General features: G+C 38.4%; 1 protein-coding gene across 1 annotated transcript; it reads right to left on the bottom strand.

Moving 5' to 3' along the window:
- Positions 1 to 6201: 6201 nt before the first annotated feature.
- On the bottom strand, positions 6202 to 13519 carry LOC115756766 (aminopeptidase M1-like). The gene is made up of 19 exons (XM_030696670.2): positions 13211 to 13519; positions 12469 to 12614; positions 11970 to 12072; positions 11502 to 11688; positions 11256 to 11349; positions 10982 to 11135; positions 10751 to 10855; positions 10557 to 10673; positions 10356 to 10469; positions 9206 to 9388; positions 8837 to 9095; positions 8611 to 8732; positions 8377 to 8474; positions 7659 to 7836; positions 7458 to 7572; positions 7309 to 7376; positions 7105 to 7179; positions 6763 to 6840; positions 6202 to 6565 (listed from the first exon to the last, which is right to left on the bottom strand). Exons 1-19 carry the CDS (start codon positions 13424 to 13426, stop codon positions 6380 to 6382), a joined length of 2598 nt encoding a protein of 865 aa, XP_030552530.1. The 5' UTR covers positions 13427 to 13519; the 3' UTR covers positions 6202 to 6379.
- Between the last annotated feature and the right edge of the window lie 1784 nt (positions 13520 to 15303).

The raw sequence follows: 15303 nt of genomic DNA on the forward strand, positions 1-15303 counted from the left end.
CCAAATGGTTCAGGCTAATCTTGTTCTGATACCACTTAAACAAGGATGTCACGTCCCGCACCCATCAGTCACGTTAACATCCCTTCTCGGTCGTTAAGTTGTGACGTCCCAGGACGCGTCACCGACCTATTTAGAATTTTCCGTTTCAATTAAACGCACGCGGAAGCGATTTACTTCCCGAGACAAAAATAACATTAGGGATAGACAACAAGACGTCTTACCAATCTACATCAACAAAATTCTATTTTATTAATAGTTATTCGTTAACCCTGGGAAGTACGTTTATACACATAAATCCCACTTCAAGGCTACTTCATATAACCCTTAGAAGTACCAGATCGGGATTAGTGGTTAACACTACTCCCAGCTACTCCAAAAGAGATCCTCATTTAGGAGGTCAGCAAGTTAACAGTCTAAGCCTCGATTAGGAGGTCAACTCAGCTCGGACGCATTTAGACCCTGCAATGCAAAACAATATGCACAAGTATACCATCACACAATCATCGACAATCTTACGTTGCCATGGCACGCGCCTTGCACGTTACAACTTACTGTATGCAATATAATACAATACATAGATGCATGACTAGAACACATGCCAATTCTCTCGTGCATTGTACGTTCAAGCATGCTTTCATCACGAACGGCCACTCATGGCACACCCGATCACACACGGGGGTCTTCCGGCTCTACCGAGACAACTGTTCATTTGATTAATTATGGCCGATCGAGGGCACGCCCGCCTTTCTACAGTGGTCTTCCGACTTATTCGGGAATTTATTATTTCGATCAATTACGGCCGATCGAGTGCACGCCCATCTTTCTTCGGGGGTCTTCCGACTTATTCAGGTATTTATCTTTTCGATTAACCACGGCTGATCGAGGGCACCACCATCTTTTTACGGGGGTCTTCCAACTCATTCGGGTATTCTCATACTAACTCAAGTCTCATGTCATGTGTGCAGTAAATAAATTTCACGTGACTAAATACTTAGTAAAAAAATTGCACGTGACTAAATACTTAGTAAATAAATTGCACGTGACCAAACACTTAACAAATAAATTGCATGTGACCGCATACTTAGTAAATAAATTGCACGTGACCAAATACTATGTAAATAAATTATAAGTGACCAAACACTTAACAAATAAATTGCACGTGACCGCATACTTAGTAAATAAATTGCACGTGACCAAATACTTAACAAATAAATTGCACGTGACCACATGCTTAGTAAGTAAATTGCATGTGACCAAATACTTAGTAAATAAATTGCACGTGACCAAATACACGCAATTCAATCACCATCCTTGTACATTGCCAATCAATTTATTAGAAAAACTAATTTATAAGGCTATTCATATTAGCGGCTTCATAACATAATATTAAATATTATACTAGAGCATATTAATAAATAGAATATCTAATTGCTAAAAATTAATTTATTTAATTGGAGAATAACAATTAATTATCAAAATACCGATAGCTTATTGTAAAATTTGATAGCCTATCATAAAAATAGGAGATAGCTTATCGTAAAATAGGCGATAACTTATCATAAAATAGGTGATAGCTTATCACAAAATAGGTTATAAAAATAGGTGATAGCTTATCACATTTTAGATAATTTATCAAGTCCACTTATCACGATAGCTTATCAATCATGGTTAACTAAGTCAACCATGTTTAATAAAAGTAACTACAGTTAATTAACCTAACCAAGGTTAACTAACTCAATCATGGCCAACTAACCCAACTATAGTTAACTAGCCCAATCATGGTTAATTAGATTAGTACTAAGCATATTTAGACTAATGTAAATACATTCTAATCAAGTTTAACATACTAATCAAGGGATTAGGGCGATAACTCACCCGATTGCAAATCCAAGGACACCAGCGTGTTGGCAGCAGCGAGGGCTACGCGGGACTTGGTCTAACAACAGTCCGGAATCACCTAGGACATCCAACTAGCAGCAAACAGAACCGGAGGGGCTGTTTTTACTCAATGGTGCTCAAATCGGCGGCGGAAACGACTTGAACGAAGCACGTACGGTAACGGGAGATCACGACGGCAATTAGGGGTGGTCTTAGCCTACCAAAAACCAGCCAAGGGACTGAGATTGAGCTGGTTTTAGGGCTGCCGAAAATGAAAAACAGGAGGGAGGGGAGGTTCGGCCAAAATGATAAGAGAGAGAAAGAGAGATAGAAAATCAATTCTTATCCCTCAAAGACTTCTTGAGCAAGCCTCAATCCAAGATAAGATCTCCACATTAATGCCATGCTCCAAAAGTCTTCCCTCATCATGCTCTCTTGTCGTTTCTTCATAAAGCAAGAAGAGCATTTTGGTCATTTCACAAGATAAGGGCACTTTGATAATTTCACAAAGTATAGTATGAAGTACTATACGCGTATGTGAGCTAGTATTTTGTATGAATTCATATAAATTGAAATTGGGCTCAAAAGAATAGAGTTTGTGCTTTAGAATGGCTTAATGGGCTTTAGTGGGCTTTACTAGGTCCACTCGGCTTGCTCTTGGACCTAGATGGCCGAAACTCACTTGGGCTTGAGGCCCAATTTGCCCACGTCTGGCTTGCTCCTTCGTAGACTCCAAATCTCGGCTCGTCAATTCTTAATTTGAAAGTCGAGAAAATCGATAAATTGGCATCTCAATGAGGCGACGTCCAAAAGTTTAGTCACAAGATTCTCTAAGATTCGATACCTATATTTGGATTTTAATCAATGGTCAAAAGTCAATCGATCGCAACTATAATTCATCTCAAGCTAATGGGCGTCTTCCAAGAGTTACGCGTACTCGACCCGTAGTTGATTCGATGTCAATTTACGTTTAAGCTTTTTCAAACTATGGACGACTTCGGTGGTCATGTAATTGTGAGGGATCAATCACTAGTTCCAATTTACTCGATCATTAGGAATCGGTTTAGGATCGTTCGCAATCCATACAACGGTCAAGCGGATTTACCCGTGATTTGATTGTATACTATTGTCGAAACGTTTTATAGCCGTTCCTTGGTCGGTCTTTAATGGCTCAAAATTGTCCCTCGTCAAGTCTTATAGTCAAACCGTCAGCCAATGGTTGAGTTCTCAGGTTGAGTATATTTAATTTCTTAATAGACTTTCTCTTTTGGTTAGCTTCTCATGAGTGATTAATTCATAGCAAGATTTATTAATAGTATATCGATTAAAATCGTCACTTCATTACATCCATAAAATGGTCGAATTTTAGGATATCACAAGTTCCGTCTAGGATTTGTTGGGAAATCTATTTGAATTAGGCCATTCATTGAATTTGGGAATTTGAGATTATGCTTCGTAATTCATCCCGTTAGTCTTACGTTGCACTTACAGTAACCTGGCATTTTCAATTCATTAAATTTGGAAATAAATTGAAAATTCATGTGCATCTGTTCTTTTCGAAAATTTGGCCAAACTTTGATGGGCCATAACTATTTCGTTCGATATCAAATTAACTCAATTTTTGTAGCTACGGAAAACCGGTGATCGTTCCATATACGAGATTGCTCCGTAGAGTTTCTCACCGCGGTGAGTTAATTGCAACTTGGTTTAGGCTTTTTTTTTTTTTTTCGTTTTCTTATATCCCAATGCTTATACTTCTCATAACAATAAGTACGTGAGAAAAAAATGATGCTAGGGAAAAACAAAGGGAGAAAAGAATTTAGCCGACGCCTAGAGTGTTGTCGATGATGAATCGATTGTTGCCACCACCGGCTCTTAGGATTTGGTAGTGCTTGTGGAGGATGTTCGTGTTATTGTCACCGAGGAAGTGGATGGACAGTAGAGAGTTGTCCACGATGAACCGACGGTTGGTACCATGGGCTGCTTGGGAGTGGTTGGGGACGACCATACTGTTGTTATTGGAGTCTCCGAGGTTGATGTTCCCGAGGAAGTGGATGGAGCCGTCTACGCCACGGAAGTGAATCGAGCTCCCTATGTCGGGAGTGTTGCCAATGACGAACCGATCGTTGGCACCACAAGCTATTTGGCGGAGGTTATGGAGGACAGAATTGTTGTTGTTGGAGTTGCCGAGGTTGATAGGCACATTGAATAAATAAATCAAATGAATACATACCCATTTTCCTGTGTAGACAAATCTGAAACATAGTTCTCCCATAGCCCACCTATATGGCTTTAAGGCATATCTAGCCCAAGACATTAGTTAAGATCAGTGCACGAAAGAAGGGGGCTGTTCATCATTTTCCCTTATCACAATCTCACGTCTCCCTCCAACCCTCTTTTCTCCTCTATCTCTTTCACCACTTCTTTCCTTCCCTCGCACTCTCTTCAAAATAACACAAACTGCTCAAGATTTAAAAAAAAAAAAAAAATTCGTAGCAGCACTCTCGGCACCCAGGGAATTTCTTCCTCCAAGATAATCCACAAATTTATGTCCCTCAGCAGAGTTCCATTGACTCGATTTTTGTAAATACGAAAAATCCGTAAGTCGTTATTTCGAATTCATCAACATTTTTTCAAAAATCTTCATACGGCATAAGTTTTCCGTTTAATGTTCCTTTGAGTTGATGTTTGCACTTACAAAAGTGCGTGAGGCGATGTTTTCAATTCATCAATGAGAAAACACATTGAAAAATCATAATGATATGTTTTACACAAATTTGACTTGATTTTTGTATCTATGCAAAATACGTGACTTTCAATTCACCAAATTAGGAATTTTTGAAAAATTGTATTTATTTATTTATTACACAAATTTACCCAAATTTTGATCATGTATAATTTTTTCCGTCCAACGTACTCGATTTTTGCACTTATAGAAAGCCCGTGACCCGATATTTTGAATTCATTAAATTAAGGAAAAATTTTGAAAATTCATATTCATGCGTTTTTTCCACAAATTTGGCTAAACTTTGATCCGACATAACTTTTCCGTCACATCTCATTAACTCAATTTTTATAGCTACGGAAAACGCTTGACTTGTGCCATGTACGAGATTGCTTCAAACCACAAAATTTATCTCAAGCCAACGAAATCAAAATCCTACTAATTAAGGAGAAAACAATATTAAAATCAAGTAACAAGCTAATTTAACTATTATTAGACTAAATTACTCTTTCAGGTGACAAAACAACTCCTACGTGCCATCTTGGAAACTCGTGCATGGGGGCATTCATTATTGTTCACTATGCGTTGCTCGCACGCGAAATTTGAAAATTTCCTTTTGATGAACCCATAATTCAAAATCAATTTCGGTCAACCTTTACTAGTCTACAAATGTCTAAATTATTATTTCCATAAAATTTTATGTTTTAATTATTTCTAAATCGAACCCCGTGGTTCAAAATTCACATAAACACGAATTTGTACCTTCAACATGGAAAATTCCTCCAATTAAATGAAAATAGAGCTAGAAATTTTTATCGATATTGCGAATCGGAATAAATCCCGCTTGTCGAAACATCCAAGTGCGTACACTGCAAATTTTCCTCTCTCCTCTCTTCGGTTTCCGCTCCCTGTTGAAAGCCTCCCTCTTTCCTCTTTTCTTTTATCCCTCGTTCATCCCTTTCTTCTTTCTTTTTGCACAACTTTTCCTCAGGCGGATGGAGCGTAAGGCCGAAGTAGATGGGTTTTGGGCTGGGTTTTGCTGGGCCCAATTGTCAAAACATTGGCGTATGCCTCTTGCCGGAGGTTCAAGCTCTTCCTTATTCACAAGACTAGATTTGGATTAATATTACAAAAAACTCTAATCTAATACACATATAATAAATTTACTCCAAATTATTCTATTGACCATAAAAAATCCCAAACGAAAAAAATAATTTGGGATAAATTTATCACAGATGTACAGACTTGAGATTTTTGTGACCAAAGGAATAATTTAGAATAATTTATTCCATATTTACCAATTTAGAGCTTTTTGTGATATTACCCTGCTAGACTTTTAGGTTGCTTTGCAAGTGCAGAGAAAGACATGCTTTGCTAGTAAATTTTTTCAATGTCTTCGCTTTGATCATCCGCAATAACACACCATCTGAGTTTTCTTGCAGGGCGAGCCATAAGAATTTTAGTTTACTGATTTTGGCAATGATAGTTTCAGTAGCCATTCATCAAAAGGTAAAGAGAAGTATTCCGCTGAGGTGGACTTAATGCAATTTGCTTCGTTCCTCGAGGGAATGGACGCTTGAGAGCGGCAAATCTCTCCCTTTGGGACAGTGGCAGAACGGATTTGAACATTCGTATCCTTGAAGGATGAGCTTGTTTATTGCATTCGCAACTATTGAGGTGAGTTAGGGATAGACACAGATGAAACGGCACTTGGCATGTTTTGCGGACAAACGGTTAAGCATGGAACCATTAAAAAAAAAGAAAAAGAAGAGAATCCTAGTACTTCCTGTATGCCAGCTCCTTCACCGTCTCGGCAAGATATTCTTCGTTCCGAATGCTTTGAACCCATTGCGCATTGATGTTCACCCGCTCAATGCTCTGCTTCAGTGTTCTTGTAATAGAAGGCTTCGACCGGGTCGCAAAAAAGTCCTCCACTTCCTTGGCTTTCTCAAATGATGCAAACTAGACAAACAATGAAAAATCAGGGGATCTCAAGAAATTATCCACGTTTGCCCCATATGAACCAACAGAAGAGAAATATACCACTTAAAAATAAAAATCAGTCCTTGAAAACTCGCGGCTTTTCAATAGAAAGTTGCTTTAGATAAGTTTGAACCCACACAAAAACACGTGGGCACACAAGTAATGGGATAACATACCGGTGAGACAACTGCACTAACAAACCGTGTCACGAGAAACCCAGAACCATATGTTTTCCAAATGTGTTCCCAATTTTCCTGCAATCAATGATTGAGATATTAGAGAAGAATGCCAGAGTAGATACCGCAGAAAGCATCAAATGTTATTTGGTACAAGCAAAAGCTCTGCCAAACCCACAAGCAGCAACAAAAAGAATAAGAGGAGTCACACATGCTTTTAATTCTTTGTTTCTGTGGATTTTGCAATAGCCAAAAACGATCTAGTCTATATTAGCTCAAACCAAATCAGAGAATTTAAGTAAATAAAAAGTCAATATGCACCACTGGCACCAATAGAATTACCTTCAGCCAAGTCCAAGCAGTTTCACGTCCTTCCCTGCAAACAGCAAGCCCAAAGACAGCATCTTGACTGCGAACCTAATCAACACAAAAGGCGTGAATCTTCAGCTTCTTTCTTTTAGATCAACAAAAAGTGAACCGAATAATGAAAGGTCCAAGAAAATAAAATTAGGAAGGTATATTCAACCAGTACACAAGCCAGAGTACCTCAGGAGACAATATGAAGTCGAGCACTTCAAGGATGATATTAGGATCTGGACAAGAGGCCAATGAACCTACAAAGCAAAAAAGTAGGCAGATTTTACCAAGATCAAGTATCACACGGCTGCAACGATCGCCCAAGTGACATTAAATACCTAAAATGCGGGTTTTCTCCTGGCTCAAGTCAGTCTCTCTGTAGACTCTCAGCAAAGATTCAAAACCTGATCGGTTTGATGCATTCACAGTTTGCATCACAGCCACATAGGCTGCCTATAAAAGAAAGTAAAAGTATGCATTTAGAGGCTGTAGGACATGAAGAAATATGAAGTAACAGAAAATGCATTAGGTTGCATAACCCTTCGGATGTCAGGAGGAAGAAGAGGTGTGCTCCTGTCCTCTAAGAATGCATGAAAGCGCCTGCTTGCTTCCTTCAGTGTGGGTTCATCCCCAAACTCTGCCAGGGCAGATAAAATTGCTCCTCTCAACATAGCTTCTAAATGACTCTCACCCTCTTTGGGCTCCCAACCAAGCTTCCTGCCAGGAAAATGCAGCAAAGAAAGACAATGATAGAGCCTCACTTTCCCATCACAACTTGACATAAAACTTTTCAGAAAATAATTTCATTAGGACATTTGATAGTTTGAAATCCAAAACTTCACTAACAGTCTATCAAAGGCTAAAAGCATTTCTTGTTACTTCGATATCACTTAAGCAGCTTTCTCACTACACATCCAAAGCCAACTAGACAAATTAACCTCGAAACAAATCATCAAGATGGTTTTCCAGTTAACTCATCGAGAAATAAAGTTGGAAAAGAAAATTATTATGAGTAAGTTCAAGCACAAATTCAGCAGTCTTCCAGCACTCTTAGTTAAGCAAACCCACCATAACATAAAACACATCCAGGTAAAAAATTGGCAAAGTCTTCTAATTTCTTGAAATGAATTTAATTTACCCGGCCAAAGAAGCTTCTTCATTTTGGTTCATTTGTTATCATGTATAAGAGCCGTAAAATGTAAATTTGAAATTCCACCAACAAGGCTATGCGAGATTCATAAAAGCAACCGAACTTACTCTGCAGAGTATTGCAAAAGACCGATGAAAAATTGTTTAATGTAATCCATTAATTCAGGAGTAGCATCTGCAGCAATCCTTGCAACTTTGTAACTTATCTGGCAAGGAAGGAAGTAAAATCAGTATTCAATGCATTAACTCAACAAGAATGCATAGAGAGAATCTCTCCCCAATCCAATTTCAGACACAAACTATTTACATATGAAGTGAGCATAGAGTTATAGCTGAACATACACTTATCAAATTCGATAGCACAGTATAATCAAGTTCTTCTCTGTAAGCAGCCATTAAAGAGAGCAAAGAAGTCAAGGACTGCTGGCGAGCCATACAAAGAGCAAAGGAATCATCCAGTATACCTGTTACAAGCATCCCATAAGTTGGTTATGCGATGTTCAACTATTGGAAGAAAAATGAGGGCGGGTGGAAGGTGTTCAAATATTGAAATAAGCAACAAAGTTACCAAATCTGTCTGTTGCAGACAACATTTCGTTCTCTATGGCATATCTTAACTTGGCTTGAAGGTCTTCGTCGTACTTCACCCTATAGAAGCCTGCCTGGTCCACATTAACTTTTATCCAAGCCCCTGTTTCCTTTAAATCAATAGACGTGGATTTTGTTTCCAACAGAAAACTTCGGCGAGCATCGTATGAGCCACAACAAAATGTTACAGGAACAATCCACTGTCCATCCCCATGGGAACCGCTTGATAAAAATTGTGACTGCCATAATTATCAAAGTCATGTCACTTTGGAGCTGGTTCACTATATGGAGATAGAGAATGTACAAGACAACACAACTTCAACTTCAAAGAATTATAACATTGTAGAACCTGTTCGAACTCTAACTTGTCATCTATGATTTTGATGGAAACCACAGGGTATCCTTTCTGCTTGGTCCACGAATTCATTAACTTGTTCACAGGTTCACCTGATCCCTCTTCGAGGGCAGCCCAGAGGTCCTCTGTCTTTGCATTTGAGCAAGCATGCCTCTTTATGTATGAAGCTAGCGATTTCTATTTTCACAAACCGAGCAGACAGATGTCCATGTTAAATCTCGAGGAAAATCCAATACAAGTAACATCGGAAACGAAAGTGTACTACACACAATAAAACATGGCAGAAGAAAAGTCACATCAACAATGATTCAGATAGATCATTATTTAGTTAGCAAGTTCATTTCTTGAACCCATAATTCAACAAACTAACCAGAAGATATGAAAGACCGAGTCATAGAACATTTCTTATTTCACTTATCCAGTTTAATCTCATCAACTTAACTCAGTTATATTCAAAATAAATCAAACAGAATCATTACGAGCGGAGTTTAATATTAGAGCATCTGATAATTGACTCCGCACAGTGGTCTTATCAAGCCATATTGCATTTGCTGATTGGGGGGCAGTAACATAAAGGTGCCAAAAGCATATCATTACCATAAGTGGTAAATTTCAAGCTCGACTGCTCTGACACCTAAGTAGAATGTTCATTATACAAAGTATCTTCTTTATCATCAAAATTTCGAACATGAGCTTAAGTTGAGCCAATGTCTAAATGAAGGCTTTGTTTGGGCAATAATATCAAGCAAAAAGAAGTCAATCCCAAGTGATTTGACTACCTTTTAACTTTTTTGTCTCATCAGGTCCTGAGCAAAAAAAAGGGAAGCAAAATCCAGCTCAAGTTGAGAGTCCAATACTGGGTTACTGCACATTGTTTCTGCTCGAGTCAGTAACACTGCTAGTAAAGCTTGTGAGGTGTAGATGTCTACATCAGCATCATGTAGGCAACTAACTTATTCTCTTGACTATGTTATATAACAGCAGAAATTCCACTTTTATCTTGGAGAACCCCTCAATAAAGAATTTCTTAACAGAAAGGCCTTCTGACTGGTTCATTCACTTTCTGATTCTATACATAAATTTCACATGAACCATCTGCGCAGTTCCTGAGAGATCATCATAAGCTGAGAGCTAGAATAATTACCTGAAAACATTCAGCACCAAGATAGCTTTGAAGCATCCGGATCACAGATGCACCCTTTCTATAACTTATTGCATCGAAGATTTCATCGATCTCACTAGCATGGTTAATCTCCACCTGAGGAGGAAAAGTCTCCTCAATTCAAGCACTTCAATTCTTACTGCACAAGGAATTCTTTTAAAAAGGAAAAGAAGTTTCGCTTACCTCAATGGGGTGGGACTCAGCAAGCCCATCCAGTCTCAGCCCTTCGGTAGATTCTTCAAGGAACTGAGTCCATATTTTCCACTCAGGAAACAGGCCATCAGTAGCCAAATAGCTCACCTAAGCCAAGCACATGTTATACAAAACAGGCATGATGGCAAAATAGAGAATAGAACACTCAAAGCAAGGTTACTTACCCAAGTAGCAAAACCCTCATTTAGCCACAGATGAGTCCACCACTCCATGGTAACAAGGTTACCAAACCACTGGTGAGCCAGTTCATGGGCTACAACTACAGCGACCTTAAAGAACCCCAACAAAAGTATCAAACATTTATGCAAATCGGGGACCACGCATATGAAACTTTCCAACTTTAACCAGCCAAACTAGACATTGAAAGATACTCAGCGAATTGTAATTTACATTACCCTCTGCTTGTTAGATGCTGCTGAGTGCTTCTCATCATAGAGTAGAGCTGTTTCACGATAAGTAACTAAACCATAATTTTCCATGGCACCAGCAGCAAAATCTGGGATAGCAATCATATCCAGTTTTGGGAGAGAGTATGGCACAGCAAAGTATCTGAATTTCATTCAATTTACTATAGTCAACTAAAGATAATGATCGTGAGTGCTCAGAATGTAAGATTACTAACAAATGCAAAGAGGGCTAACAAACAATTAAGATGTGATAAGGACATACTCTCGGTATAATTCAAGTGTCTTGACAGCAACATGTAGGGCAAATTTTCCTTGATTTTGCTTCCCCACTTGACAGTATACCCGCACCTTTACTCCTGCAAAGACAATGTAGCAGATATAAGATCAATTCCACAAAACAAATAGGAACAAAAATGCCTTCCTTGTGCACAAGGCTTTCAACACTAATCACTATATAAACAGCATTTCTTCAGAGAGCAGAGCAATAGTCGCTAGTCAGTGACTTTACCATCAGATGTATGATCTTCCACGTAGTCAAATAACCCAACAACAACCGCGACCAAGTATGTCGACATAATGGGCGATTCTTGATAAAAAACTGTCTTAACATGTCCTTCCACCTTTTCATCAACAATTGGCATGTTGGAGAGAGCTACTAGATCAGACGGCACATCTAGAGTAATTTTGAATGTTGCCTGTCACACCATGCAATAAAGTCAAATGAACTGATCATGTAACATTAATAAATGCCCACCTAAAAAATATAATTCAAGAAGTTCAAAACAGTATGTAAAATCAGATCAGTGAAGAGATCGGTGACCTCATATAGACCAAACTAGCGGAACCATTAAGGCTGTGTCAATCATCTGAAGAAATAAATGACACCTCCCTCAAAGGTTTGTACCACCATGATAAGCATGGGAAGATCAGCAGGACAGGTGAAGATAAACCACTCATGTAAAGAAAAGATAACAACCTTGCAAGCAGGCTCATCCCAACAAGGAAAGCATCGCCGAGCATCAGCTGGCTCAAACTGAGTAACGGCCATATTCTTCTTCTCGCCGTTGTGCTCATAAGTACTGCATAGAGTAAATTAGAACTCAAGGGAGTGAATTTGGCCGTTCACGATTACTAAGTAATACCTATTCATTTGAATAAGAAATTAAATGACAATAGTAACAGTGCTAACATCTCATAATCCAATAATTCATTCAAAAAACTAAGTCCTCTAGATCAATGTATAGCAGATAGGCATGGATTCACAAGTAGTAATACAAGATGCACAGTGAGGACCTAAACGATGCAGGGTTGACAACCAATGAAATTATATAGAAAAGGAGCAGATGGAAGCAAGTGGTTGCATGAAGCTTAGTCTTCATTTGGTTAAATAGCATCCCAATTGCTTTACAATCCCCGTTCCACAATCAGATAATACTGAAGATCGTCATGTTCAGTGTTTCCTTGAAAATAATTACCTTCTGTAAAACCCTTTCATCCTATCATTAAGAGTCCCGTCAAAACGAATAGCCAAAACTCCACTCCCAGTAGGCAGCGACTCGGGGAACTCCAAAACCAATATCTCATCTTCCTCAACCAAGTCAACTTTACAAGGCTCAAACACCTGCTCAGCATTTCAATATCGTCAAATCACTTCACACCACCAAATCCTTCCCATACCAATTAACACAAAATAAATAGCTAAAATCTCAAAACTCGACAACAATAACCTTCACTATGAACCAGCCCATAATCTCAATTCTCTTGAAATTAAAATGCATTCATCATCAGAAAATAAAGTCAACAATGCCATTTACATGCTGAATAAACAGAAGATGAAAGGGAACCGATCGATCGAATTCAAACTGCATTTAACCAACCAAAAAGCAAAACGAGAATTTTGAAAAAGAGGAAGGCCCATCTTCCTCCTAACCTTAAACATGTTGCAAAACTCCTATCTGAAAAAGTTCACAGTTTTAATGACGAGAGATGAACAAAAATGTCCCCTATAAGGCCACGCCTTCTAAGAAGACTAGAGGTACTTAAGATCGTATGCTTTGCTTTAGATGACTAATTCACGACCAAACCAAGTGACGGCTCCTGCCCCAAATACAGCTACCGTTGCGGATCCTCTCCCAACTAAAGCCCAGATAGGGAATGCGGGATCGAAAATGATTCGCGATTCTCCATCACGAACGTCAGAAGATCGAAAGGCTTCACCTTGGAGGACGCTTTGCTGGTGAACGAAACAGTCCCGTCCTGAATTGACAGGTCGGCGGCATTGAGGACGATGAATTTGGTCTCGCCAACGATGTCGAGGTTAATGGCGACGGCGCCGGCGAATTTGCAGGCGGCGAGGTCGGGCTTGAGCCGTATGTCGTATCGCTTGGGCGATGCGAACTTGGGGAGGCGAGGTTGGCCCTTGAATTGCTCCATCTCTTCGTTGATCGGATCTCTTTGCGACTACGTCACAGCTCAGTCTCTGCTCTCTCTCTCTCTCGATCGATCTCGAAATGAGCGAGGAAGAAAACGAGGGAGAGCCGAAATTTATAAACGTAAGAACCGTGAGTGTCATAAATCGCGTAATCCACTTTTTCAGCGTACAGCCAGCTTTTTCGGCATGTCACGTCAGTTTTTCGACACGCCATATCAGCCTTTCGATATCCACGTCAACGATGGCACTCAGTGAACGCCGGTGTAAAAGTTATGATACTAATAATGTACTCATCCTTGTAAGTTTTGTATTGAAAGATGTCACTTTGGCTATGACTTGCACGTGAGAAGTCACGTGAGTTCGTGTGCTTTCAAGTACGATGTGGTGTCATGAATATTCTATCTTGACAAGTTTTGATTTTTAATATCTGTACACATTCCTTGTTAACGATTTTATTTTTGATCAAACGTACAATGTTATTTATAAATTTTAATTTATTTAATATGGTTTTTTTTTTTTGGTCGAGAACATGATATTTGAATTTTATCCCCATGTGCAATAACGTTCATAGACTTTTAACTTGTTCAATGTGGTCCTGAAATTTTTAATGCACGTTCAATTTAATTCCTATACTATTCGAAAATATCTAATATTATTATTTCATTGATTGAAGTTTAGGAACAAACATTAAAAATTTTTAATCTTGGAATTTATTATTATTTTTTTTCTTATTAAATGAAATAGTAATAGAAAATATTTATTGGGAGTAGGTATTATATAAATTCAATGGGCCAAGCAAAAATTTTAGGGAAAAGATCTTTTAGATCTCTTTCCTTTTTTTTACAATTCCCTAAATCGAAATATCATAATCTTTTTTCCTATTCCAGTAGATCGTATAGTATATACTTCATTTGTCTATTTTTTATCTTGATTTGTCTATTTTTATCTTGCCTCAGTAGATTATCTTGAGTTACACATACATTACCTTGGACTAAACTAAAAAATGACTATTTTGAAAACGAGTCAATGATGATCCTCCATGGATTCACCTATATAAGCCACTGCTAAAGTTGCAAAAATAAGAGCTTAAATACCACTTGTAAATAATTCAAGGGACATGACGGGTATATGAACCACTAAAGGTACTAAAGAAACAAACCTCTGTTTATATCGCAATTCCTTTGATTGTTCGTATGCACCAACCGATTATGAAATTGCATTGATAGCCTCGAATCGTGTCCCGGATCGTCCGAGAGCTAGATTTGCCTCAATTGTTTGTCTTTTACCTTCAACTTTCCTTAAGTTAGCTACTGCTAGTTTAAGAGTTTCTTGAGCTTCTTGTGGATCAATATCACTACCCTTTTCCTCGTCATTTACTAAAGTAGCGATTTCATTATTGCCTATTCTAGCAAAACCACCCATCGGAGCCATTGTTAACCATTGGTCGTTAAGGCGTATTTTTAAAATACCTATACTTACAACCGTGGCAATAGGTGTGTGATTTGATTATAAGTTCACTCCATTCCGGACTGTCCTAGAATAGGGTTATATACATTCTCATTATGAGAAGGAGTCATTCGAGCGTATCGAAATAGATACTATGTTTACGTATGGATCCCTAAGTCGTTTTATTCCATTTAGGATTAGGAATAGGCGTAATCGGACCCGCTTTTTAAATATCTCTCCTTATTTGGGACACTATTCAACTCTTTTAGCGTCTATTGAATCGAGAAATGGGTTTGATTGTCTATCTTTTTGATTGATATAATATTAATATCTCAACTGGGTATGTATATTTCTAGGCTTTCACGGTTTTGGTTTGTATATTCATAATGATACCATAAGTGCTTTAGGACGACCTGAAGATATGTTTTTTGAT

This window comes from Rhodamnia argentea, chromosome 4, assembly GCF_020921035.1.
Source record: "Rhodamnia argentea isolate NSW1041297 chromosome 4, ASM2092103v1, whole genome shotgun sequence".
NCBI lineage: Eukaryota > Viridiplantae > Streptophyta > Magnoliopsida > Myrtales > Myrtaceae > Rhodamnia > Rhodamnia argentea.

Excerpts from the sequence above, each read along its gene's own strand:
- LOC115756766 (XM_030696670.2), bottom strand. The coding sequence starts at position 13,426 with ATGGAGCAATTCAAGGGCCAACCTCGCCTCCCCAAGTTCGCATCGCCC. Across the intron at positions 11,689-11,969 it reads GGGATGAGCCTGCTTGCAAG|GCAACATTCAAAATTACTCT; the intron begins GTTGTTATCTTT and ends ATGGTGTGACAG. Across the intron at positions 8,733-8,836 it reads GTCTGCAACAGACAGATTTG|GTATACTGGATGATTCCTTT; the intron begins GTAACTTTGTTG and ends TGCTTGTAACAG.